General features: G+C 37.9%; 3 protein-coding genes across 3 annotated transcripts in view; 1 reads left to right on the top strand and 2 right to left on the bottom strand.

The window, feature by feature from the left end:
- LOC117996377 (SEC14-like protein 2) overlaps window positions 1–19408 on the top strand; it is a 37966-nt gene extending 18558 nt beyond the window's left edge. Inside the window, exons 2-10 of the mRNA XM_034984437.2 lie at window positions 8189–8258; window positions 10141–10184; window positions 10699–10819; window positions 11207–11358; window positions 11901–12039; window positions 12423–12622; window positions 13160–13305; window positions 14005–14153; window positions 15068–19408. Of these exons, the coding sequence (XP_034840328.1) occupies window positions 8189–8258; window positions 10141–10184; window positions 10699–10819; window positions 11207–11358; window positions 11901–12039; window positions 12423–12622; window positions 13160–13305; window positions 14005–14153; window positions 15068–15216 (1170 nt within the window). The 3' untranslated portion in view covers window positions 15217–19408. The remainder of the gene's footprint in view (window positions 1–8188; window positions 8259–10140; window positions 10185–10698; window positions 10820–11206; window positions 11359–11900; window positions 12040–12422; window positions 12623–13159; window positions 13306–14004; window positions 14154–15067) is intronic.
- On the bottom strand, window positions 2707–7175 carry gudu (Armadillo repeat-containing protein gudu). Its single transcript, XM_034984429.2, has 7 exons — window positions 7107–7175; window positions 6069–6671; window positions 5679–5985; window positions 5250–5595; window positions 4796–5179; window positions 3896–4110; window positions 2707–2854 (listed from the first exon to the last, which is right to left on the bottom strand). The coding sequence occupies exons 2-7, from the start codon at window positions 6665–6667 to the stop codon at window positions 2723–2725; spliced, it is 1983 nt and encodes a 660-aa protein (XP_034840320.1). The 5' UTR covers window positions 6668–6671; window positions 7107–7175; the 3' UTR covers window positions 2707–2722.
- A 121-nt stretch (window positions 19409–19529) lies between the features above and the next one.
- Window positions 19530–24171, bottom strand: cl (thioredoxin domain-containing protein 17 clot). Its single transcript, XM_034984442.2, has 3 exons — window positions 23903–24171; window positions 22523–22604; window positions 19530–20572 (listed from the first exon to the last, which is right to left on the bottom strand). The coding sequence occupies exons 1-3, from the start codon at window positions 24045–24047 to the stop codon at window positions 20419–20421; spliced, it is 381 nt and encodes a 126-aa protein (XP_034840333.1). The 5' UTR covers window positions 24048–24171; the 3' UTR covers window positions 19530–20418.
- Between the last annotated feature and the right edge of the window lie 679 nt (window positions 24172–24850).

Below are 24850 nucleotides of genomic sequence, written 5' to 3'. Positions count from 1 at the left end.
TATGTTGAGTACCTACCTAATCTATAGATTCTATACTTACTATCTATATTCTATATTAATAAATAAAATTGAAGTGTCTGTTGTGGTAATTTTCGAAATCCTGTCATTTCGAAATAATTACCACAAATTAAGCTCATATGGTTATTTGAAGTGTACCATAACTGAATCACACGTTTTTAAAACTTTTGTCTGTCTATTTAAACGGGCTAATCTTCGGTACGGCTGAACCTATTTTGACGGGACTTCCTCTGATAAGTAGAGGATTAACCAATGCTAACAGTAGTAGTAGTAGTAGTAGAGGAGTAACATAGGCTACTTTTTTAACCCACTTTTAAAAAAGGAGGAGTTGTGTTTTTTACCCACGAGTATGTACACCGAAATCTCCGAGATTTCTGAACCAATTTGCGTATTTTTTTTAATCGATAGAGAAACTTTGCGACACTGTCCCATAAAAATTAGATTCTAGCTCCTCAAGCCTGATGCGGCAGGGGACATGACCACCAAAACGAAATGTTATTTAGATTTAGAAACTATCGATTATAAATTGCTATTTGAGATACTTACCAAGTAAAGACTTTAACGTTGAACTCGAAGAACCAACTCCTCAACCCTGATGATGTTGCAATCCTAAATCGTGGTGATCTCACGGGATTTTTAATGAATCATCCCGTTCAAATGTTTTTACGAAATTTGGTACAGAGATACCTTGCATCCCGAGGACGGGCTATTACGGATAGGCTACTTTTTGTCCTAGAAAATCAAAAGTCACGGGCAGTCGCCTATATTTGACGCTCGATAAGCTATGAAACTACTAGGTATTTTTGATTTAACGACACCCCTAGCCTAATATTTAGCAGATGTCGATTTCAGGATCAAACCGAGAGTTTCTTCACTCTAGTTCTACTCTGCTAGTCTAGGCACCACCATTTGTTGCATGTGGGAGTGGTTTAGAATTGGAATCCCATAACCCAGTTAGTGCAAAAACGATCTGAACTCACGCGGGGTGCATTCGTAAAGTACGAATCCACCCCACTCCTAACTGCACGAAGGTACCCCAACCAAAAAAATCAAACAATAAATTTAAAATAAAAATAACTATTTTATTTTATTATTATTTTTTTTTTTTATTATTTTAATTTTTAAAAAAGCTAAAAGTTTCTCTGCGTATTAACACAGGGAGGAACGATCAGCGACTGTAAAGTTTAGATTATGGTGGCTTTGGGAGATAACAGGTAATAAATGTGTAAAAAATCTTACGTCAAAGTAGTACTCAGTCTAATTTCTTTTTATATTTTCTTCGGAATAGTAAGAAATCAGTTCATCCACGTTTAAGGGTATCTGTCAGGGGGTTCCACGACACTGTCTGGCAATGCATGTCGCGATTTCTAATACTATTCCGAAGAAAATATAAAAAGAAATTAGACTAGGTATACTTTGACGTAAGATTTTTTACACATTTATTACCTGTTATCTCCCAAAGCCACGATGATTCAAACCAACATCCAAAGGCAAAGTCCAAACAAACGTTCCTCCCAGTGTTGGAGAAAATACGCAGAGAAACTTTCGGCTTTTATAAAATAACGAAGGTCTGGCACGTGCTGGCTCTCTCTCTCTATCAGAGACCTCGATTCGCTTGGTCAACAAGTACACATACACAACACGTACTTTCTAGCCCACATCATCCCCGACCCACTACTGAGCACGGATCTCTTCTCAGAATGAAAAATCTCTTGGTTTAGGCCATAGTCCACCTCGCTGACGAAGTGCGAATTGGCAAACTTCGCACAACTTTCAACATTATGAAGAACTGTCATAAGCATGCAGTCCTCATGATATTTTCTTTCACCGTTAAAACTAGTGAATTTCAAGCAATAAAATATTATTGCTTAAAACTTACATAGATAACTCCCTGGTGCAGTAGTCATTTATTGGTGGGCGATCCCGGGTTCGATTCCTCGCAGGGATTTGGAATTTTATAATTTCAAAATTTCGGGTCTGGTCTGGTGGGAGGCTTCGGCCGTGGATAGTTACCACCCTACCGGCAAAGCCGTGCCGCAGCGATATAGCATTCCGGTACGATGTCGTGTAGAAACCAAAGGGACATGGGTTTATTAAAAACTGCCATACCCCTTCCAGGTTAGCCCGCTTCCATCTTACGAATACATCGTCACTTATACCACGTGAGATTACAGTCAAAGGCCAACTTGTACCTGAATAAAATAAAATAAAACTCGGGAAAGGTAGAGGTGCATTCCCGGGATCGAACCCCCAAACTCTCCAAATAGCAGGGCCCACGCTCACGGTTTAACCAGTAGGTTATACCGCTTCTCCTAACATTAGTTCCAATTTATTATGTAGGTAGGCTATAATAGATAGAAATAAAAACCAGTCAAGTGCGAGTCAGACTTGCCATACGAATGGTTCCGTATAACACTTCGTAGGTTTTTTTAAATTTGCATGGCGGCCATTTTTAAATTTTTATTATTCATTGTTATAACGCGAGCGGTAAAAGAAATCACACAAATTTGAATTCTAGCTATTACGGTTATGATATACAGCTTGCTGACATAGACGGACGAACGGACAGCGGATGCTAGAAAATATAATGTCCTGTAGGGTACGGAACCCTAACAATGACCTATGTTAACGTTCACGTCCGCAAATGAAATGAAACTAAAATACCAACTGATAATACATATTTTATTAAAATTGAGCACCTTCTTCACTGCTTCAGTTTGACCTTCTCAGTGGCCAGCGCCAACTTGCGTATATTGCAGAGACAGCCCGCGGAAGCTTCTTGTAGGACCGGGTCCTTGGACCCTATCGTCTCCAGCAAAAACTGTACTACACCAGCCTGCAAAATGAATATCTCTTCAAATATCTTAATATCTTCTTCTTAAATATATAAAAGGAAAAGGTGACTGACTGATCAATCAACGCACAGCTCAAACTACTGGACGGATCGGGCTGAAATTTGGCATGCAGATAGCTATTATGACGTAGGCATCCGCTAAGAAAGGATTTCTGAAAATAGAACCCCTAAGGGGGTGAAATAGGGATTTGAAATTTATGCAGACCACGCGGACGCGTGGTGGATACTTTAAAAGTAAGGACCAGCTAATATTGGTTGCTGTATTCATTCGTCAAAAGATTTTAGATAGTGAATAGAGACATTACGTTGACGAACATAAGTGTGATTTATATCTTGCTAAACATTAAATAAATATGTCTAATCAAAGTGACAAGCATTGCAACATGTGTGAAAAGCGATATTGTAAGCTTTGACCTTATGTGTCATTACCAGTTAACTTGACTGGTGACCGTTATGTGTCATAATTTCTCTAGCTTTTCTATACTTGTAGGGCGACTATTGACCTTCAGTCGATGCTTTTATGTGAAGATTTAGGTAACTGAACTTTGGTGGTAGGTATATAATAATTTCGCACAAACTTTCCAATTTTGGACAGAACTTTGTCACACTGCCAATTAGGAAGTTCGTAAAACTTAAGTGAACAACTATTCTTATTGATTAACCTTCAGGTTGTGGACGCTGCACTTCAATTGCGGGAAATCTGCATCAATCATTATGACAATTGAAATTGTTGTTATGGCTGAAATTTTGGTATTCTTGTTGTAACAATCCATTGTAGTCAATAGTGAGCGAGCTTTAACCAATCAGAGGTGATTACGATCGTGACATTGTAGCTCTCATTCTATCCCAATCGAGTGCGACTGTAATAATGATTGATGCAGATTTTCCGAAATCGACCTACGGGTGACCTCTCTCTGGAAAGAATCTGACAAGTGACAGCCCTTCAATATTTGATAGAATATAGACAGACCCCCGCTATCAATACCATGAGTATGCTAGAGCATATATAATGAAGAGTCTTACCGCATGCATAGTCACGCAGTTAATCGAATAGAAGGAGAGATGGTACAGCGCCAATGCAGTCGATCTGTGGACATTGGGGTCTCTTGAAGTCATGTAGTTGACCAGCGGAGTGATTGCACCACGCTTCCCGAACTCCTGGCGATTTTGTGCCCATTCACAGCAGTAGGCGATTGCAACACCGAGGTTTGCTCTCAGATGATCGTCGGTTGTACTAACTGTAAAAAAACCTTGACTAATGATGCAATATTAACTAACAGTTTTTCGGGCCATCGAAACTGTTTCAAGCCTCGCCTCTGTAAAATCTGTTGGGACATAAGAATAGAGTCAAATTAAAAATCTATATTTATAAATTCGGATAGATCTGCATGTTCTTGTCAATGTAGGTAGGTACCTTGCCTAATTAAACCTTGACAAAGTGAAGGTGTCATCTTAATGCACTTAGCTGTTTTGAACTTTTGACACGCCTTTGATAAACCATTATAAAATTTCGTTATGCCTGCGAAGACCTTATTTTTTTATAGGTTAGTATTTATAGATAACAAACTATTGCTTATTATTTTCCTCCAATAATGCACCATTGGTAAAGTCATTGTATGCTGGCCAAATAAAACAAAAGATAAGTATTAAGAAAGGCACCTGTTCACAATTTCATAACGAAAATTGTATACCAATTAGGTACTATTATGATTTTACACTTACCAAGTTTCGAAAGTTTCTCAAGCAACTATTGCGGTTGCAGCAAACATCAGAAACGTTAAAAAATAAACAAAGTAGTGTTACCTGCTAGAATTCGACTAAAATCAAATTAACAGTGTGATTTGAATTGTGTACTAAGTAGATATTATACCTAACACTCTTGGCGTTGCAGTCGTGTAAAAAATTAAATACTTAGTCACTTACCAAGTTTCGAAAGTTTCGCTACAACACCATGATCGGATATCACAGCTAGATTTTCATGATCATGAGCAATGGTAGCGATCGCAGCGCATACAGCAGATAGAACGTTATGATCATCAGAGTCCAGTAAATCGACAGTCAGATCCAAAGCTCCGACGAATGATCGGACCATTTCTCCAGAATCTGCTGCATTCTGAACACATGGGCTCAATGCTAGAGCGGCGTTGGTCTGCACCTTTTTAGAGTCGTTCTTGAGCAGCGACCAAATTAATCGAACTCCATCTAATTCATCGATTTCTCTCATGCAGTTCTCTTCTTTAGCACACTCCATGAGGACCAAGGGTACGTTTTCCAGTAATGGTTTGTAGGTGTTATTTAGGTGGTGTACTGTGAATAAGGAATACGTTTTTCTACATTATAAAAAACTTACGGGCTTTAGAGTATATCTAAAACATACTTAACATCGGGATTCCTCCAGAACTTCTTATCTTGTCACGATTAGGTGGATGCTTTGCACACTCCGCAAGTGCACCCGCGACATTTGTCAGAACACCATCGTTTTCGTCATCCAATAACCTTACAAGTATTGGAACTGCTCCGAGATTGTCAAGCTTTTTAACACTCGCGTCACTGTTAGCACATTTCCATAGAGCTCCAGTAACCGCAGCCATTAGAGGTTTATTAGATCTGTTTGTTGAATCTTGTGCTGCTTCCACTAATAGCTCAAGACCTCCAGCTTCTCGTATCATATCCCTTGTTATAGAGTCACTTGCACATTTGTAAATAGCTAAACTGCTGTACGTCTAAAATAAACCAATGAATTTATTAGCAAACTTGCCATTTTATGAATACGATCTATTTGACAGTGTTATTATATTACTTATACCTTCAAGTCCTTGTCTTCATTTGCCAAATGTGTAATCAAATCTTTAACCATCTTTTCGGTCTGTATAGCGAGCTGAAAGGAAGTTTCATTAGCGCACATTTGTAACAGCCCCACTGCCGGTACAGCTACGTCTAGATGAATAGTCTTGAGCAAACGAGCGAGGAGAGGAATTATGCCATACTTTCTCATCGCCTCGCGGTTTCGTTGTGAAGATGACATTGACCACAGAGCCTTTGCTCCAGCTCGCGCTACGTCTAGAAATTGAAGCTCATCTTGGTTTAGTTCCTCCCTCGGTGTTATTAAATATCTACAATCAGGAATTAATTTATAAAATTACTTGCTCGTAAATTAAATTGAGTAACATCATTGACGACGTAATAATATTATCACCTTTCTTTTATGTCTAACAAATCTATCAGTTTTGGAATCCCACCAAACTTTCTACAAAATTTTCTACTTTTGCGAATTTTTCCTAAATTGGCAATCGTTTCTGCTGCAAGGATCTGAACATCCCTCGCTGGATCTGACAATAGGCCAACAAGTAGAGGAATAGCGCCTAAATCTGTTATCTTCTTTCTAATTTCAATATTTGGAGATATATCTTTGAGCACAGCCAATCCTCCCAAAATACAACACAAATCTCTCGTCTCAAGCAAGTTAACCAAGAGCTCCAAACCTCCGATTTCTTGTATTGCTCTTTGGTTTACTTCTATGGTTAGGTCGTGATCTTTTAGACAAGATAATGCTACCATAGTTGCTGTTTGGTTACCAGCTTTCATGTACTTCACCAGTTTCTGGATGTGCCAATACTCTGGGGGAATTTCAGTAGATTTGATGAGGTCAGCCCAGTTGTCCTCAGAAGACGAACTGGACGACGGAGAAGAAGCAGAAGTATCTGATCCCTCCGTCACCATTACAATTCGAGGCAGACCAACCGTGTCTTGCCCTCCATCAACACTAAACGTTGAAATATTATCACCCTCTGCCATGATTCTAGATTAATTGAAATAATTTTCCAAAAATTACACAATAACAATAACTTTACACTAAAAACTAGAAAGGATATCTTCACAAAACAAATAAAACAATAGTAAATATTGAAAATAGTGATTCGTGAGCTCGTTATCGGGATGCAATTATGAAATCATGAAATCTGACGGATCAGTACAAATGGTTAGTCAATACGGTTTCTAGGCAACTATCCAAAAAGTTTGGTTCTAGTTTTGTTGAGTTGACTAGCTAGAACATAGAGATATCTAAGAGCTAGAATGGATGCATGGATTTAGAAAGTAATAATTCTTATTACATCAAGAATTAGTCAAAGAAGTTGGAAGTACTACTATGGAATTAGTACTTAAGATTTCTTTGAATGGTACTAAATAATTATAACGATTCCACAATTTGTATCGTCATTTAACTACAACTTACAAGCCTGTTTCCGTCTTTCAGTCAAATTATCACAAGTCGGAAATCACTAAACCAGCAAGTAATTTAAAAAAATATTGCGTAATGTTACACACAAAATAATTCTGTAATAGCTTACTTTCTAGTCGGACCAAATTAATATTAAGTAGATTGTTTTAGCAAATAGTAAATACCTACCTACAGATCATATTTTTTTCTTCTAACATTTTCTGGCTTTTAATGATATGTGTGTACTGAAACCTTAGATTATATAGACCATCTGAAACTAGAACATCTTTAATTTAAAAATGTGTTCGAATTATTTACCTGCACAAATTATTGCACAAAAAATATAATCACTTCCTATGTACCTACCTACTTATTTCTAGATTCTAGGTATTAAACAAATGCTAAAAAACCGGCTGCCAAATTAAATTATATCCTTTGCATAGTGTTTGCATAAGAAATTTTAAAAATTATAGCGTTGCATTACATTCATGACTGGTTTTATGATCGAAGATTATTGTACAATTACACCATTTACACTGATAAAATCTAATTTAGAATGAATAATAAATACTGTCTGAGAACCTAATATATATAATAATGATATATGTACCTACCTAGTTTTAATTAATACCTACAGCTGGGTATTAGGTAACCATAAGATAACTTAGTATTATTTATAGAATAAGGTTCGTTATTAGACAGTAGACACGCCAACCCTATTTTTTTTTAAATAGTCATTTTCAAAGGTTAAAACAGGACCCTGTTACTAAGACTCTATGTACATCCGTCTGTCTGTCCGTGTGTCACCAGGCTGTATCTCATGAACCGTGATAGAAAGTTGAAATTTTCACAGATGATGTATTTCTGTTGCTGTTATAACAACAATTGAATTGAAGGGGGCTCCCATACAACAAACGTGATTTTTATGCTCGTTTTAATAGATAATAGGTAATTGTAAGGAACACTTCGTGCGCGAGTCCGACACGCACTTGGCCGGTTTTTATGTTCCGTTTAGCAAGACCGGGAGCACTCTTTAAATTAATCGCATACGTCTTCTTAACAGATTTTATAATTTAAAAAATTGTCATTTGTTACAGTTTCGACGGAGCGTAAGAGATGTTTTAAAGCCAGAACACAACGACCACTTTTTGCTGAGATGGCTCCGAGGTAAGACTTTAAATAAACCAGTCTAAACCTAAGCGATAAGAAGCTGTGATAGCCTAGTGGTTAGGACGTCCGCCTTCTAATCGGAGGTCGGGGGTTCGATCACGGGCACGCACCTCTAACTTTTCGGAGTTATGTGCGTTTTAATTAATTAAATATCATTTGCTTTAACAGTGAAGGAAAACATCGTGAGGAAACCTGCATGCCTGAAAGTTCCCCATAACGTTCTCAAAGGTGTATGAAGTCTACCAATCCGCACATGGTCAGCGTGGTAGACTATGGCCAAAATCCGTCTCATTCTGAGAGGAGACCCGTGCTTTGTAGTGAGCCGGTGATGGGTTGATCATGATGATGATGAAACCTAACCTAAGCGATCCGGGTTTAAGGACCAAAACTGAATCGATCTTGAATAAACATTTTAAAGCGTAGCAATACATAATTAGCACAATATCATATCCACTATGCGTTATAACATACCTATGGCAATAGGTATTTTAGCCAACAATGGTAAATGAAAAACTAAAGGTTTATCAACCATCTATTGATACAGTACATTAACCACGAGATAAAGGCTTTCAAACGTTTGACGATGTTAGTCACCGCCCTACCGGAAAAGCCGTGCCGCCAGATGATTTAGCGTTCCGGTACGATGCCGTGTTGAAACCAAAGGGGTACGGGTTTAATAAAAACTGCCATACCCCTTCAAGGTTAGTCCGCTTCCATCTTAGATTGCATCATCACTTACCACCATGTCAGACTGAAGTCAAGGGCTAACTTGTATCTGAATTTTAAGAAAAGTATATTTCAGTTACATTAAAAATAATATAATAATATGTTGTAACTTGTAATATATTATAATAAAATATGTATGTTAAACTGATCTATGCCATGTAAATATCCTATCGACTTGGACATTTATCTACGTAAATATACTATCCACTTGGTGTACCTATACTAACTGGCCGAAATCAATATAATTAAGCTTATCTTATAACACCCATAATTTCACTTTTTTATTTTAATTTTATGTAAATACTTAATCCAAACTTAATAAGTAAGTAGGTACCTACTTACTTATATACTTGTGTGTTTTTAAAAGTTTAAAACATGTTAAAGCTATTTATTTAACTTAGAGCAAACCGTCTCGAAAAACAACGTGATTGATTTGTGTAGGCATATTCGTAAAAGATAAAACCTGTATTAAGGAGGTTAAACAAATTCGCCGGCAATTAACATTGGCATTGAAAAGTACTTGATGTTCGCTTGTTTTTATGAGGTAATAGCCAATGTGATGTATGGGTGCTTTACTATATAATATTTATATACGTAACTAGCTGAATCAGCATATGAATATCTTGATATCTAGGTACTGGCTTCAACATGTACCTACCTATAGGTACTTTGCTAAACTTTTCAAGATGCACCTTATTTTCTAGTGCGAACATTTTCCATCTCATCCGAAATCTAGGTCTTATATTATAGCAATGTACTCTGTGATCTAGGTCCTATATACATCCATACATAATAATATTAAAAAAATATAGGGTATGGCATTATCTAGGACTTATTTTTTTGTTTGTGTGTTCGTTCGTTCGTTAGGTATTGCGTTTGCGATTATGCTCATTTATTGATAACTAGCTGATGCCCGCGACTTCGTCTGCGTGGAATTTGATTTTTAAAAATTCACGAGACAGTACCATTAACGAACAAAAGGTGGTGCGCGCGTCGCATTGCTACGCATGGTGAGCATTAGCCCGTTACAATTATATACACGTACTCATTAAAGTCTATTTTAAAAAGTAGCAGGCAAGTAATTACCAGGTAGGTAATTAATCTATGTTACTACCTGCATAATTAAATAATTTTATTTCGTTTTTTTTTTCAGCCAGACAATGGAATCCAGAAGCGGCAGAAAAAATGCTCAGAGATGTAAGTTACTAACTTAAAAATATAATATTATTATGTTACTAGATGATAGCTGCGACTTCGTTCGTGTGGATTTAGGATTTTTTTAAATCCTGTGGGAACTCTTTTTCTGGGATAAAAGGCTGCCCATGTCAGTCTCCGGGATGCAAGCTATCTCTGTATCAAACATCAAAATCTATTAACTTTAGTATTCGTTGAAGATCTTTGTATTATGAACTAGCAGTTGCCCGCGACTTCGTCCGCGTTTTTTTCGGAGGCAATCGGAGAGGGAACGCCCCGCACGTCCGCACTGCCTCCGCGCTAACCCGATGCGGGCGAGCGCGAGTGTCGTGTAGGTGTGCAGGGCGTCCCCCTGCCTCATACCACGGTTGCCATATCGACCTGCCACGTACTATAACTATGAGTACCTACCTGTCGCCTTAAAATAGTTAGGTAGGTAGAATAACCTAATACCTAGGTGTATAAATAAACAAACATAGATTTAAATAACAATTCTTACATCATTTCTCCTTTTCAGTCGATGAAGTGGCGTGAGAAATGGGGCGTGGACACAACACTGGCTTCCTGGCAACCGCCTGAAGTTTTCGAAAAGCACTTTCCCAGTGGCAGTACTGGATTTGATAAAGACGGATCACCAGGTATGGAATTATTTAAAATATCAATCTCCCGTGATGTCACACAGACTGATAAACAACGGCATTGTTTAGAGAAATGCAGAAATACATTAAAACTACAATCCATGTGACGTCACAGTCGGAATTCAGTCAATTTCATTGATTTTTATGGACACCTCACGCTTGACCAATAAAACTATGCCAAATTTGTTTTCTCAAAAAAGACCTAAAGACAGTTTGCCTATATCTCTTATAGTTTTGGATTTCTCCATACTGTAACCCAATACACTGTTGCTAAGTATCTTGTTTATACTCATAGCTACTTATAGGTATTTAGATTTTTGTCGCTTGGTGTAAAATACCCTAATGTAAAAAAAATTACGCAGTCTAATAAAATTTTGATCATTCCAGTATTAATAGTGCCGTTCGTGGGTCTGGATGTATGGGGGCTCCTGCACTCGGTGACGCGCACCGACATCATCCGCATGGTGCTGATACACCTGGAGAACTACCTCGCACTCGGCAGGAAACAAGCGCAGACACACGGCATCGACGCTCTGAAGGTAAATAGATAGTCTTCTTCTTCATGTTAGCCTGGTATCTATTAGCCCTGTATGGTGCTGCGAGACTTGGAGAACTATCTACCTCGCATACCAGGGTACACAGGGGCTGGGTTTTGAAAGTAGGTTTTCACCATATTTAACTCCAATTAGAGTCCATCAATGGATGGACTGGACAGACAGACAGACAGAGTATACTCTACTACTTAGTACTTACGCAATAATTGTCCTTTTCAACAACAAACCAATATTGCTCAAAGCTCAAAACAAAATTCCCGAATTTTGCCTTTGAGCCTTGCCATGACAGACAAAGGCTGAGATCTTTAAAGCGCACTTCGTCTTTGATCAGACTTAAGATTGCGTTAAAACGAGAGAGATTTATGTGAGAGATATACATCTGTCTCGTTTAACTCTGTCTTAAGTCTAAGCAAAGTCGGAGTGCGCTCTATTAATCTCAGCCTAAATGCCGTTAATAGATTTGAAAATTCTCAAGGTCCATTTTGGTCAGAAAATTTATAAGTCTGTCAATGTATTTCTGCCTACAGGTGACAGTGATCTTCGACATGGAGGGGTTCGTCATGCGCCAGTACGCGTGGAAGCCGGCTGCGGAGCTGGTGTTCACGCTGCTGCAGATCTACGAGGCCAACTACCCCGAGATACTGAAGATTTGCTTCATAGTCAATGGTGAGCACAAGACAATCTAAATGACAATCTGAAAAAGCTGTGACAGTTTAGGACGTCAGCGTCCTAATCGGAGGTCTGGGCTCCGATCCCGAGCACACACCTTTTCAGAGTTTATGTGCGTTTTAAGTAATTAAATATCACTTGCTTCAGCGGTGAAGGAAAACATCGTGAGGAAACCTGCATGCCTGAAAGTTCACCATAATGTTCTCAAAGGTGTGAAGTGATCTGTAGTGAAATCCTACAGTAAGAAATGGTCCTGACCTGTAGAATTTTTCAGATTCGTTTTTGTTGGTACTTCATGGTGAATTTGCAACAGTAGATAGTATTGTTGCAAAGGTAGCCTATCATAATTATTCATTGTATTGACTATTGTCTTATTTCAGCCCCAAAAGTATTCTCGCTGGCGTTCAACGTGATAAAGAAGTTCATGAATGAGTACACGCTATCCAAAATCCGCATCTACGGCAGCGACCCAAAGAAGTGGCAACCTCAAATACTCACGGTGGTGGACAAGGAGACGCTGCCGCAACACTATGGAGGCACTATGGTGGACGAGAATGGGGATCCCAGATGCAGTTCTCTTGTGAGTTTCCATTCCATCGGCCTGTATGTGTCCCCTGCTGGATATAGGTCTATAAGAGCGCGCCACGACCCTCCACCCTCCTCACTTACCAATTTTCCACCACCTTCTTCAGGTCAGAATACGTCTGCCCCATCAGCCGTCGGTGCTGCGACAGACATGGCCTACGTACTGCCACTTCAGCTTACTAATCCTTTGAGCTGTGTTTTTAGTTGTTCTTATACGAATTTCCTAGTTTTTTTTTAATTTATAGACTAGTACTTGGCTGCAATCAGACCTGGTGGCAAGTGACGATGCAGTCTAAGATAGAGCTGGTTTGTTTAGAAGATGCTTATTCACTCTTGACTTGAAGGTATCGATATTAAAATTGGAGGGGAAAACTGATGCTGGAAGGGCGTTCCATATCCTAGCGGTTCATATAAAGTATTTGACTCTGATCGCCGTCTCTCATAACACAGCATAGTAATATCTGCAGCATCATCATTGTACGATGTCTGTCGTATCTTGTAGACAATAAACTATCGACATTTGCTTTTGCAGGTGAAGCTCGGTGGGAAGGTGCCAAAGAAATATTACGCGCGCAACGTGATGAGCGAGTCGAAGAAGGAATACACGAAAGTGACCGTCAAGACCGGCGAGAAGCACTGCGTAGATCTCTTGTGTGCAGATGGCGACAGTGTATTGAAGTAAGTCTTCCAAGATATTCCAGAGCCTCGATTGCGGTAAAATGACAGCTAGTGTCACGATCGCAATCACCTTAGATTATACATATCTCACACCCGGCTTTACTCATGTGTTTAGTCGACGTCAGCCCGACTAGTTCAGACCAGTTTAGACCAGTAGCAATCGATAAGGGGTAGGTATGGGTTTATTAACAAACTCCCTACCCCTTCCAAGTTAGCCCGCTTCCATCTTAGACTGCACCATCATTTATCATTTTTTCAAGTGAGATCGCAGTCAAGGGCTTACTTGTAATGGAATATCGTCGTCGTATTTTATCGTCATTTTGCACGATAAATCAAAAACTATTATGCATAAAAATAAATAAAAATCTGTTTTAGAATGTACAGGTCACGCTCTGTCATATTACGATACCCTAACTTGGTATAGTAATCTTACTTTATAAGTTGAAAATACTAATTATTTGTTCAAAACACTTTTCAATTCTTTTTTTGGGTTGTGACCACAAATTCACGGTTTTTAGATTCTCCCCCTGCTCTAAGATCTACCTACCTGCTAAATTTCGTGATTCTAGGTCAACGGGAGGTACACTGTAGGTTTCTTGACAGACAGCCAACAAAGTGATTCTAAAAGGGTTCCATTTTTTCTTTTGAGGTACGGAACCCTAAAAATCAGTGTGTCTTATCTTTTTATTTCAATTTCAGATGGGAATTCGGGGTAGACCACCACGACATCAAGTTCTCGATAAAGAGGCGGGATCAAGACGGCAACGAAACCATAGTCCACGGACCGCGGAAAGTGCCCGAAGGACCCGTGGACGTAGGCGTTCTCTCAGTTAGCGGACCCGCTACTTGTACGTATTCCTTGATCCACACTATCCATACTAATATTATAAATGCGAAAGTGTGTCTGTCTGTCTGCTAGCTTTTCACGGCCCAACAGTTACTACAGGATAGGATGTATTAGAACACGGCTATGAACACTTTTTTTTTTGTTGCTGTTATTGATTAAATAATTTGATTTGATTTGATTTGATTTGATGTATTTCATCATCATCCGATAGACACCCACTGCTAGAGACATAAGTCTCTTGTAGGGACTTCCACACGCTACGGTCTTGCGCCACCGCCATCCATGATGACTCGTATGATGTCGTCCATACACCTAGTGGGAGTCTTCCAGCGCTGCGCCTTCCCGTGCGAGGTCGCCATTCCAGCACCTCGGCACCTCAACGTCTATTGGTTTTTCGAAATGTGTCCTGCCCATTGCCACTTTAATTTAATTATTTAGCTGATGCCCGCGACTTCGTCCGCGCGGACTACACAAATTTCAAACCCCTATTCCACCCCCTTAAGGGATGAATTTTCAAAAATCCTTTCTTAGTGGATGCCTACGTCATAATAGCTATCTGCATGCCAAATTTCAGCCCGATCCATCCAGTAGTTTGAGCTGTGCGTTGATAGATCAGTCAGTCAGTCAGTCACCTTTTTCTTTTATATATTTAGACTAGCTTATGCTCGCGACTTCGTTCGCGTGGACTACACAAATTTCAAACCCCTTTTTTACCGCCTTAGGAGTTGAATTTTCAAAAATCCTTTCTTAGCGGATGCCTACGTCATAATAGCTATCTGCATGCCAAATTTCAGCCCGATCCGTCCAGTAGTTTGAGCTGTGCGTTGAAAGATCAGTCAGTCAGTCAGTCAGTCAGTCACCTTTTCCTTTTATATATATAGAAGATTATTTAATTAGCAAATATTTTCTTTCCAGACTCCATAATATTCGACAACAAGAGCTCCTTTTTGCGCAACAAGAAAGTGTACTATGACGTCCTCATATCAATTCCGGAGCGCGACCTCAACATGAGCGACGAGCCCGAGGACGTGGCGCCCGCCAGCACCGCAGCCGCTGCCTCGTGAGCTACGATACATATAGTGCTTACATTACATATACGCACAACAGACGGAAGCGTTTAAGTGCGGAAACCAGCCCAGAGTGAAGAAGAAGAAGTGCATACATTTTAGGATCTCACTCGCTATTTTAGCTCTGTGTGTCAACTGTATTATATTTATTTACTAGCTAATGCCCGAGTCTTCGTAGGCGTGGATTTCGGTTTTTAATAATCCCATGGGAACTCTTTGATTTTTCGGGATAAAAGTAGCTCCAGGTCTTTAACGATACCTATACAAAAAATCACGTCAATCCGTTGCTCCGTTGACAAACCAACAAACCAACAAACAAACACACTTTCGGATTTATAATATGGGTAGTGATTTAAACATCTTTATTGCTAAACACTATGGCAAAGAATAAAAAATACAGGATAGCCTTAAAAACAAAGAGCGACTCTTACCTAAGGCAACCCATACTTAAAATTTATAAAACTGTAAGACGGGGAGTCGCAATGCAACTAAATACGTACACTCTAATAAGTACATGTACAAGACCGCCTTTTTGTACCTACTTATTAAGATTTCTTTTTGTAACCTGTCATTTGTGTTTCTGTGGTGCAATAAAGTATATACATACATACATACATACATGCTCCTAAATATACATAAATACTGTGGCTATATCCGTTGTACATAATCTCTAAACTAAACTAAAATGGCACGTCTAAATCGTTGCTTGCGGAAAAGGATAGCACTAGATTTAGACCTGTTAATTCAGTTTAGTTTAGAGGTTGTGTACAAGAGAATCAGCCCCATTGTCATGTCAAAAGTACGATTTTAGTCCTTATTTTAAAGGTGAACCGTACTTTTGACATGACAGTTGACAAAGAGCTAATAATGCGAGTGAGTTCTCATTTATACTAATGCATCATTAAAAAGCTTTATTTACGCCAGAGCAACTAAGTGCGGAGTTACGACACTGGCAGTTGGCACTGATTCTGATGGCAACTATATTTTAGAGTACCTATTCGCATCTTTTTCTTATCAATGTAATAAGACCCGCACTATATATGTGTGTCTGTCTGCAGTATCGTAGTGGTCAAACCGATCCGAATCCGTAACGATTATCCGCAGAATTCTGTGACACATGGAAATTGTATGGAGCCGCACATGCTCGCGAACGGCTTCATACAATTTCGTCATGTCACAGAATTCTGCGAAAAAATCGCGCGGTGAAACTTCGCAGTGCGGGCTTACCCTTATAGTATAGTTATTTCGCATAGCTATAGCAAGTGGACATGGATGATTTGATCATAATGCCTTGTACATTCCGAAAGACAATTTATTTGTTATCTATACATAACATACTATTAATTGAATTATTTACTTACTTTAAAAAAAAGCTACGCTTAGACTTAGGGCTATTGTAAAATTGCTTAAAAATCGCTAAATAATTTTAGTTTTAGATCTTAGAGATCTAGTTTTCTAGCAATCACATAGTGGCCGCTATTACAGCGTCAAAATATGATGACTTCAATACCTCAAAAGGAAAAAAAGGAACCCTTATAGGACTCACTTTGTTGTCTGTCTGTCCGTCGTGTCTAATCTAGGGAAAATGCCAAGAGCAAGTACCGAACGGGCGCCCTCCCGCGATTCGGCCCATATAACCGAGAGGTTGGTGGGGCCATGGGAGATGGAGGGTTGTCCGTCGTGTCTGCCAAGAAAATCTATAGGGTACTTCCCGTTGACCTAGAATCATGAAATTTGGCAGGTAGGTAGATATAATAGCACAAGTAAAAGAAAAATCCGAAAACCGTTTTGTGGTTACATCACAGAAAAAAAATATGTTCACGGAAAAATTAATTCACTAAATCACATCAAAATGGCGCAGTCCGTCACTAACTTGCAGTGTTCTACATAAAAAATAGGTTTAACTTGTACAATCGTACGGAACCCTTCGTGTGCGAGTCCGACTCGCACTTGACCGGTTCTTTTAGTTGAATAGTTCACTCTGGTTGAGCTAAAAGGTAAACAAGTCGCACATCACTTGTTGCCCGGCGCTTATGACGTTTTTCAATCGTAATACATATATTATAATATCGTTTCGATGTTAGTTTGCGTTCGCGGTAAGGACGTCCTATGCGCCATAGAGTTGCATAGCACAGCTTACGCGTTTGTGTGAGAATAGAATAGAATATGTTTTATCCAAGTAAACTTTTTACAAGTGCTTATGAATCGTCAGGTAGTTTTAATTTACCACTGGTTCGGAATGCCGTTCCTACCGAGAAGAACCAGCAAGAAACTCGGCTTTAGTCAAAGTCAAGTCAAATGATTTATTCAAAATAGTTAATAAATTACTCTTTTTGATGGTCAGATGTTGGATTTGTAAGATATAGTGGTGATAATTATTACGCAAACTTAAAACTAAAGCTACGAGGGTTCCAAACGCGCCCAGGTCTGAGAAGAGCCCAAAACAAACTCAGCTTTAGAAAAAGTAACTTACGCGTTTGTGCGAGAATGACTGGTTTGAGTCAGCTAAAGAAAAGTAAATTATTATAGAGCCGCTATGTGATGGCACCGCTAATCCATAAAACTAGAGCTTAAGAAAATGGTGAGGCATGTTCTGTGATAAGTTTTTGTTTGGTGGGGTCTCTGTGTATTATATGGTATTTTCAATAAGGAGTTGATGGCTATAATAATAATTATAAAGTACATTGCGTTTTATGGAGAACATAATATATTATGGTAAGTAATTACTATCTTGTTAATGAATGCAATTCACAAGTCGTTTATACTAAGATCCAGTTGCATGACAGGCGGTTAGTTACTGTTACAATGAGGAAGTTTCAGGGCAACGTTCGATAAAATTTTCATAGATGGCGCTAAATTACTAACACCACTAAAACAAAAAATAATACCTATATCTATATTATGATCTATGCTTTAGGTCAAGTCAATCCTTACGTTTCTTCCCCGATGCAAAATTAATTAATTACTTCTATTATAGTTCACAGATTTTGTTGCGAAGAAACAAGGAAAACTGCAGTGCACGCTAGCTGTTACTCTCCATCTATGTCATTGATTGACACGACCTAAACAAGCATAGATCATATAGTAGGTATTATTTTTCGTTTTTAGTGGTGTTAGTAATTTAGTGCCATCTATGAAAATTTTATCGAACGTTGGCTAGAAACTTCCTCATTAAACTTAGACCTTGCAATAAAAGCAAAACGGATTGCGCCAATCAGGGTTGCCTACATAAATATGAGCTTTATATTATGTTCTGGGTGGAAATTTTCATTTCACATTTCAACGCGTCGTCTCAATTAAATGATGGAAATCGTTTTCAATAAATATACGGGTCGCAATATAAAGCTCACATATCTATGCTTTACTGTGAGTCGAGTCTCATATAATGTAACAGTAACTAACCGCCTCTTATGCAACTAGACCTAAGTGGTAAGACTGATGATCTGCAAGCTGACTGCAAAATTGCTAGATGCGATGAGCAGTTCGCAGAACTGCTTTGCAACTGCCGATCGGCTGCCTTTCCGCGTGCAGTGTTGGTATTAGAACTGCACACTGACTATACAATTGGTCGGCATTTTTGAAAGTCTATTTCTACTGCAGTAAAACTGCATCCCAACTGCAATTTTGAAGTTTAAATGCATTTTACGTATTAGGTACATGCTTCCATAGATATTAAGTAAATAGATGCCTATAAGAAATTGAAAATTAATTTATAAGTGTTGACTTAATTACTTACTTACTTTGTCAAAAAAAGTTGAGTAAAGAGAAAATATAATATTCTCGCCTTTACATTGCCTTTCTGAGAAGATTTTAAATATTTCCATCTAAGAATTAAATAAATGTACAAATCTGAGTACAAAATATTTTGGTTAAGGGCAATACTCAGTTAAGTACATCAATAACCAAATTATAAACTACAAAACTTAATAATTATTAAGTGTAATTTTTTCTTTTTCCATTTGTAAATAGCAGTTGAGTCTAGAATGTAATGTTTTTACACAATTTTATGTACCTACCTACCTATTAAAAAATCAAAAAATCATTTTTGATTTTTGACAATATTTTCTTCAGGTAGAAGCATTTCCAAATGTAACTATAATTTACTAGTAGGTATCAAATATCGGTTGGTATTTTATAGTTTTAAGTTTTATACTATTATTTTATAATAAAAAACAATATGTTAATAATATTATGGTTATTTCATTACCGATCCTTGTAATCGTAAGAAAAAATTCGATAAAAAAAAGAAACGGGACGAATTGAGAACCACCTCCTTTTTGGAAGTCGGTTAAAAATAAAAGATCATCAAGTAAATTATGCAAATGTGTTTATTAAAAATATTACGTCCTTATGATTATATTTTTACAATAAGTAACTATGAAATATTTATAGGTTTATCATACGGAGTTATATAAAGTTTATTGCAAAGAAGTTATCGGCCCTAAGACTGTTATAAAAACTTGACCATAGTCAAATTTCTTGATTTTTGCAACTTTTAGTATCACTCTTTAGTCTGCATCTGTTCGGCCGAACTTGAGCTTGAAGCGGTCTCGTGTATGACAATAAAAAGATTATATAGTCGGCGACAGGTGTAGATGGCAATCGGGGAGGGAACGCCCCGCACTAACCACGTGCGGGCGAGCTCTGGTGACGTGCGGGTGTGCGGGGCGTCCCTCCATCTCATACCCCGATTACCGTTTCAACCTGTCCCGTACTTGCGCTATGCGGTCAGTCTGAAGTGCTCAGTATTGCCTTAAGGTCTTCGCATATTACACAGACTCGACACCAACTCCACACCATTCCAACTCTAACTTTGATATCCACGAGTCTTCTTTCAATTAAATGTTGAAAATTCTACCATCTTTTTTTCTTTACCTTATCCCAATAAACCATAAACCATACCCAATAAACCATAAATGTATGATTCCGAACCACGCTCCACGCAGCAGTGCTGCCGCAATAGTGCTGTCACCAGCTGTCAAAGCGCTGTCGCGGCACTACTGGTCCCCATACAATCTTAATAAGTTTATATGCTATTACATTCCGAGCTAGGCAGCAATGTTGCGTGCAGCGTGGTTCGGAATCATACCTTAAGGAACACAATATTATAAAGCTTACATTTCATTCCCAGGCTTCACTGTGAGTCGAGTCTGTGCAAAGACCTTTAAGCTGCTTGTCTCTGGCCGCTCTTAAAACTAACTAATCATCTTCCTCGAACAGCATCTGCAACAGTTCCCGATTACAACACTGACTGCCCTCCAGCCTTTGCACCCCCTTCCATTTGATCAAAGTGGGGATCACCATCAACTTCGTTCGGCTGTCTGTCCTGAACGGACACGCTCTGTCTTTCCAGCTGAAAACATCAACAAAAAACAAATTATAATCCTTCCCTACTTAATCTAAATATATAAAAGGTAAAAGGTGACCAAATTTTGTCAAAATCAGTTGAATGGATGGGCTGTGAAAGGCTAGCAGACATACAGACAGACAAACAGACACACTTTCGCACTTATAACATTAGTATACATGGAAAAGGTGACTGACTGATCTATCAACGCAACAACTCTCAAACTACTGGATGGAATTTGGTATCAGATAGCTATTATGACGTAGACATCAGCTACGAAAGGATTTTTCAAAATACAACTCCTAAGGGGATAAAATAGGGGTTTGAAATTTGTGTAGTCCACGCGAATGAAGTCGCGAGCATAAGCTAGTATTACTACAAGTCCGAAAATATATCGGTTTGTGCTTCAGTTCCCCAACGGAGCAATGCAACGGCTCGACGTTGTTCTTTTGTGGATATACTAGTAGGTATAATATACATGAAAGGAGAAACAGAGCCAAAGACATATTATCTTTTAAACTGTCGGGGTCTAGAAACTTAGGACTTTGAAAGTAGGTTTTTTGTTTTTCTATTATGCAAAGTGTAAACTGTAAACTGTCACTTTTCTGAAACCCAAAAATAAAGCTTGTGGAAGTTGTGGATTTGCTGATCTAGTGGATCAGCAAGTAAATCAAAGAAATGGGCAATGGCCATAATATCAATATCATAAAATTTAAATTTAATTATTATATCGCGAACGATACGCAAAAATTCAAATCAATTCAATTCCAATTATTGGAGTAATGGAAGTAATAGTGTAACATTGATATATATCTCTGAAACATCTCATACTTTAGCGCGAAACATAAAACGTGTGCTGCCATCTAGGTGGTGAGTATGTACTTACTTTTAGTTTGCGAATTTCGCTTTGATGAATTTGATCTATACTACATATTATTATATAGGAAAAATTTGTTTATTGGTTTTTTATTCTGTTACAATTCCTTTATCTGTAAAGTGATCCCTTGATTGCGATCTCACCTGGTGGTAATAATTATTTAAGGCGAAATGGCATTGAAGTTGAACACGGGTGCTCAGACACGTTGCGGGCGACCGAGAGCGGGTCTGAGCCGCCCGAGCGCTTGTTGCACGCTTTATTATAAATATATATTTAAAATTCTACGTGCTCTGTTACCATAAAATAATACCGTAATCCCTTAGTGTATTAAATGTTGAACGTAAATACGAAAAAAATAAAAAACGTAAATATAAAAAATGCGTATTTTGGGGAAACTTCACGATTTTTTTGTATCAAGCCAAATTGTGCTAATTGTGTTTTGACTCTCGTAAGTCACTGAAGAATATCTTTAATATTTGTAATATTTAAAAAAAAGCAGTTTTTGAGGCCAAAACTTGATTCTTTGAACATCCGAAACATGTCTCAACACTGCTTTTGGTTGGGACGCATATCGGACGAAGTCGGGGCAAAGGTCAGAGGAATTATATTTGGAATTATATATGCCAGTATTCAGGTACCTACCAAGTAGCAAATATACATTATGCATATAATCAAGTATGTCATTCAATGTTCTCAGCGTACATATTCAAAATCCTTTGATCTTTTATCGTTTTGTATTTTACGTTTTTTTTTTGTACCTTTATTTGTATTTAAATTTATTATTAATCATCTAGTTAGTGTAAGTGGCACTGCCGTTCTAATTAGATATAAAATAAATAAAATAAATAAATAAATGATTACAAATCATTCTAAATATCTTCCATTTGCACTTGACCAAAAAAAATTCAGGAGTTTTATCAATGTTAACATCTTTAATATACAAAAAATTTGTATGAACACTGATCAGCATGAATGTTATGAATTTATGATAACAATTCTTATCTTATCCTAACGATATCACATTTGTGATAAACATTTCAAGTGTGTACCTATAAAAAGTGGAAAAATGTAATACTCACTATTCCCTATCGCCAACATCAACATACACAAATGTTACGTCTTTCTTGACCTCTGACAGAAATGCTTTGACCACTGGCTCCGCTGTAAAATTATAATGCCTACATGAACACAAAGAATCCAAAACTAGAGGCATATTAAAGTAAAGTAAATATTTATTTAGAAAAATATGGTACAGACATTGTGGCTAATTCTGTTGTACACAATCTCTTACTTTTAATTCAATGGCCTAATATCCTTTAATGTCAGTAAGAAAACCCACAAAAGTTGGAAAGCCTGCTCTGGCCATTTTGTGTATTTACCATGTGGCATAATGGCAAATACTCTGGGCGACTTAAGGCGGTTATGCACTCATCTGATCAGTCCGTGAAAATATGTTCCGAAGTTGTCATAGAACTATTTGTATGGTAACTTATGACATAATATTATTATGACGTAGATATTTTTTATATCAGTAATTTCATGGATTTGGATTTGATGAGTGTGTGATCGCACTTAAGAGTATTAATGGTTAGGAGTTTGGCCAAGTACCTACATACATTGGACCAATAATGCATGGCATAAGGCTTTTACCCATTTGACAGTAAATACACCAACTTCTACCATTCTCCTTTTTACTACCAGAAAACAGTAAATACACATTCTTCTTTGACTTTAAATTTGAAACAAAATTAGCAAATTCATCATAATTATTTACTGTATGAATTGTCACTTTATTTTTAACCATTCTGCAACAACTAACTAAATTTAAAATTTAAATTAATAAATTAATTAAATCCAAGAGAAACTGAATGATAATTAATGTCATGTGTAAATTCAGTATGCAAAATCCATAAAATCTATTTGAAAGAGCCATAGAGAAGAAAATAATAACTATTTGATAAAAACAATTTGATTTGACAAGGAAATTATATTCTTCAGTTTTGAATCCTACTACCTTCACTGAGGGTTGAAGCGGTTTAACGGGGGAGGAGGAGATCCCCCTCCCACAAATCGCACACACACACCAGAGATGTATAGGTCTTTTTTAATTTAGAAACTGACCTACTGCTCAAATATACATTATTAGAGATGCAAAGGGAGCCAGGTGGGTCAGTAGAGTAGACTGCTCACTTTGTTGTCCCATTATTTAGCTTGTAGGCAGCTCGCCATCTCGCCCTTCAGTCCACTGAGGTTGAGATCTATAGAGCGCACTTTGACTTTGCTCAGACTTAAGATTGAGTTAAAACGAGACAGATTTATGTGAGAGATATAGCTCTGTCTAGAATATCATAAAATTATATCAAATTGGAATATCGTTGGATTTTCCTCGTTGCCCGAGATATCGATCGTTGTGTTGATAAATTACAGGGTAAGTACTATTTGTATTCTCAAGTACTTACCTTCAACACAATCGGGACACCAGCTATCGCCGTTCGGCAATTTAGAGCCGCTAAAATAAAACAATACTGTGGGTCCATTAGGTGCAATAGTTTCAGTATATTTTGCGAAGTCGTCGAATCCTTTTATTACTACGTTTGTAACCATTTTAGAGTAGATGAATTAAAAAAATAACGACAAAGTCCGTGAAAATAGGAAGCACCAACCTAAAAAAGGAAGCGAAGTGTAAATACTGGAACAAGGTCAACAAGGCGAAAAAGTTGGAAAAGTGGCCCTACCGCGGTTGTTTGACAGCTAACTTTATGACATTGACAGTGACTTGATCACCGACATCACCGATTGACAGAAAAAAATGTGACACAGTCTCAGACTAACACAGCCAGTGGCCAGAAATGTGCTCTATTCTTGGATGAATTCATCAATGGCTTGTGCACTGAGATGCCAAAAACGAGCCTGTTGAGATAGCGCTTAAAAACGGAAGTATGTCCTTTCCTATTAGGATGACCACACGATTTGGTAATGTAAGGCATTTGACGGGATTTGTTTTATGCGAGAGTTGGAGAGAATGAATGTGGGTAGGTATATATCAATAATTTTGTTTATGCACTTAGAAACTTCTGTAACTAACTAGGTATGTCTATTAATTTTATACTTTAGTCTAACTTAAAAACTGCATAATCTAACAGGAATTTGTAGAGAATATCCCCATATCATGCGGGTGATGTTGTAGAAGAAAGCTTGCTTTCACTTAAAACCACGTGCTTAAAACATCTCTGGGTGACAGCCATTCAGTGTGGCCGATAAAACACCAAGCTTCCACTGACCTTCATCCAACCATCCCCTAACGGACACATTTGTCCTATTATAACAGTAACACTGAACGATGGCTGAAACTGAATGCGTACAGCAGGTGATTGCTCTTGTAGCATGTCGTTCTATCAATGTTAGAC

This window comes from Maniola hyperantus, chromosome 3 (genome assembly GCF_902806685.2).
Source record: "Maniola hyperantus chromosome 3, iAphHyp1.2, whole genome shotgun sequence".
Taxonomy (NCBI): Eukaryota; Metazoa; Arthropoda; class Insecta; order Lepidoptera; family Nymphalidae; genus Maniola; species Maniola hyperantus.
This window is presented reverse-complemented; position numbering and strand designations above follow the sequence as displayed.

What these genes read in the sequence shown, in the direction of transcription:
- gudu (XM_034984429.2), bottom strand. Translation starts at nt 6,667, where the DNA reads ATGGCAGAGGGTGATAATATTTCAACGTTTAGTGTTGATGGAGGGCAA. An exon ending in TGGAGGAATCCCGATGTTAA is followed by an intron (nt 5,180 to 5,249) that starts GTATGTTTTAGA and finishes CCTTATTCACAG; the next exon opens with TACACCACCTAAATAACACC. An exon ending in ACTGCGTGACTATGCATGCG is followed by an intron (nt 2,855 to 3,895) that starts GTAAGACTCTTC and finishes TTCATTTTGCAG; the next exon opens with GCTGGTGTAGTACAGTTTTT.
- cl (XM_034984442.2), bottom strand. Translation starts at nt 24,047, where the DNA reads ATGGTTACAAACGTAGTAATAAAAGGATTCGACGACTTCGCAAAATAT. An exon ending in GTGTCCCGATTGTGTTGAAG is followed by an intron (nt 22,605 to 23,902) that starts GTAAGTACTTGA and finishes ATAATTTTACAG; the next exon opens with CGGAGCCAGTGGTCAAAGCA. An exon ending in GATGTTGGCGATAGGGAATA is followed by an intron (nt 20,573 to 22,522) that starts GTGAGTATTACA and finishes TGATGTTTTCAG; the next exon opens with CTGGAAAGACAGAGCGTGTC.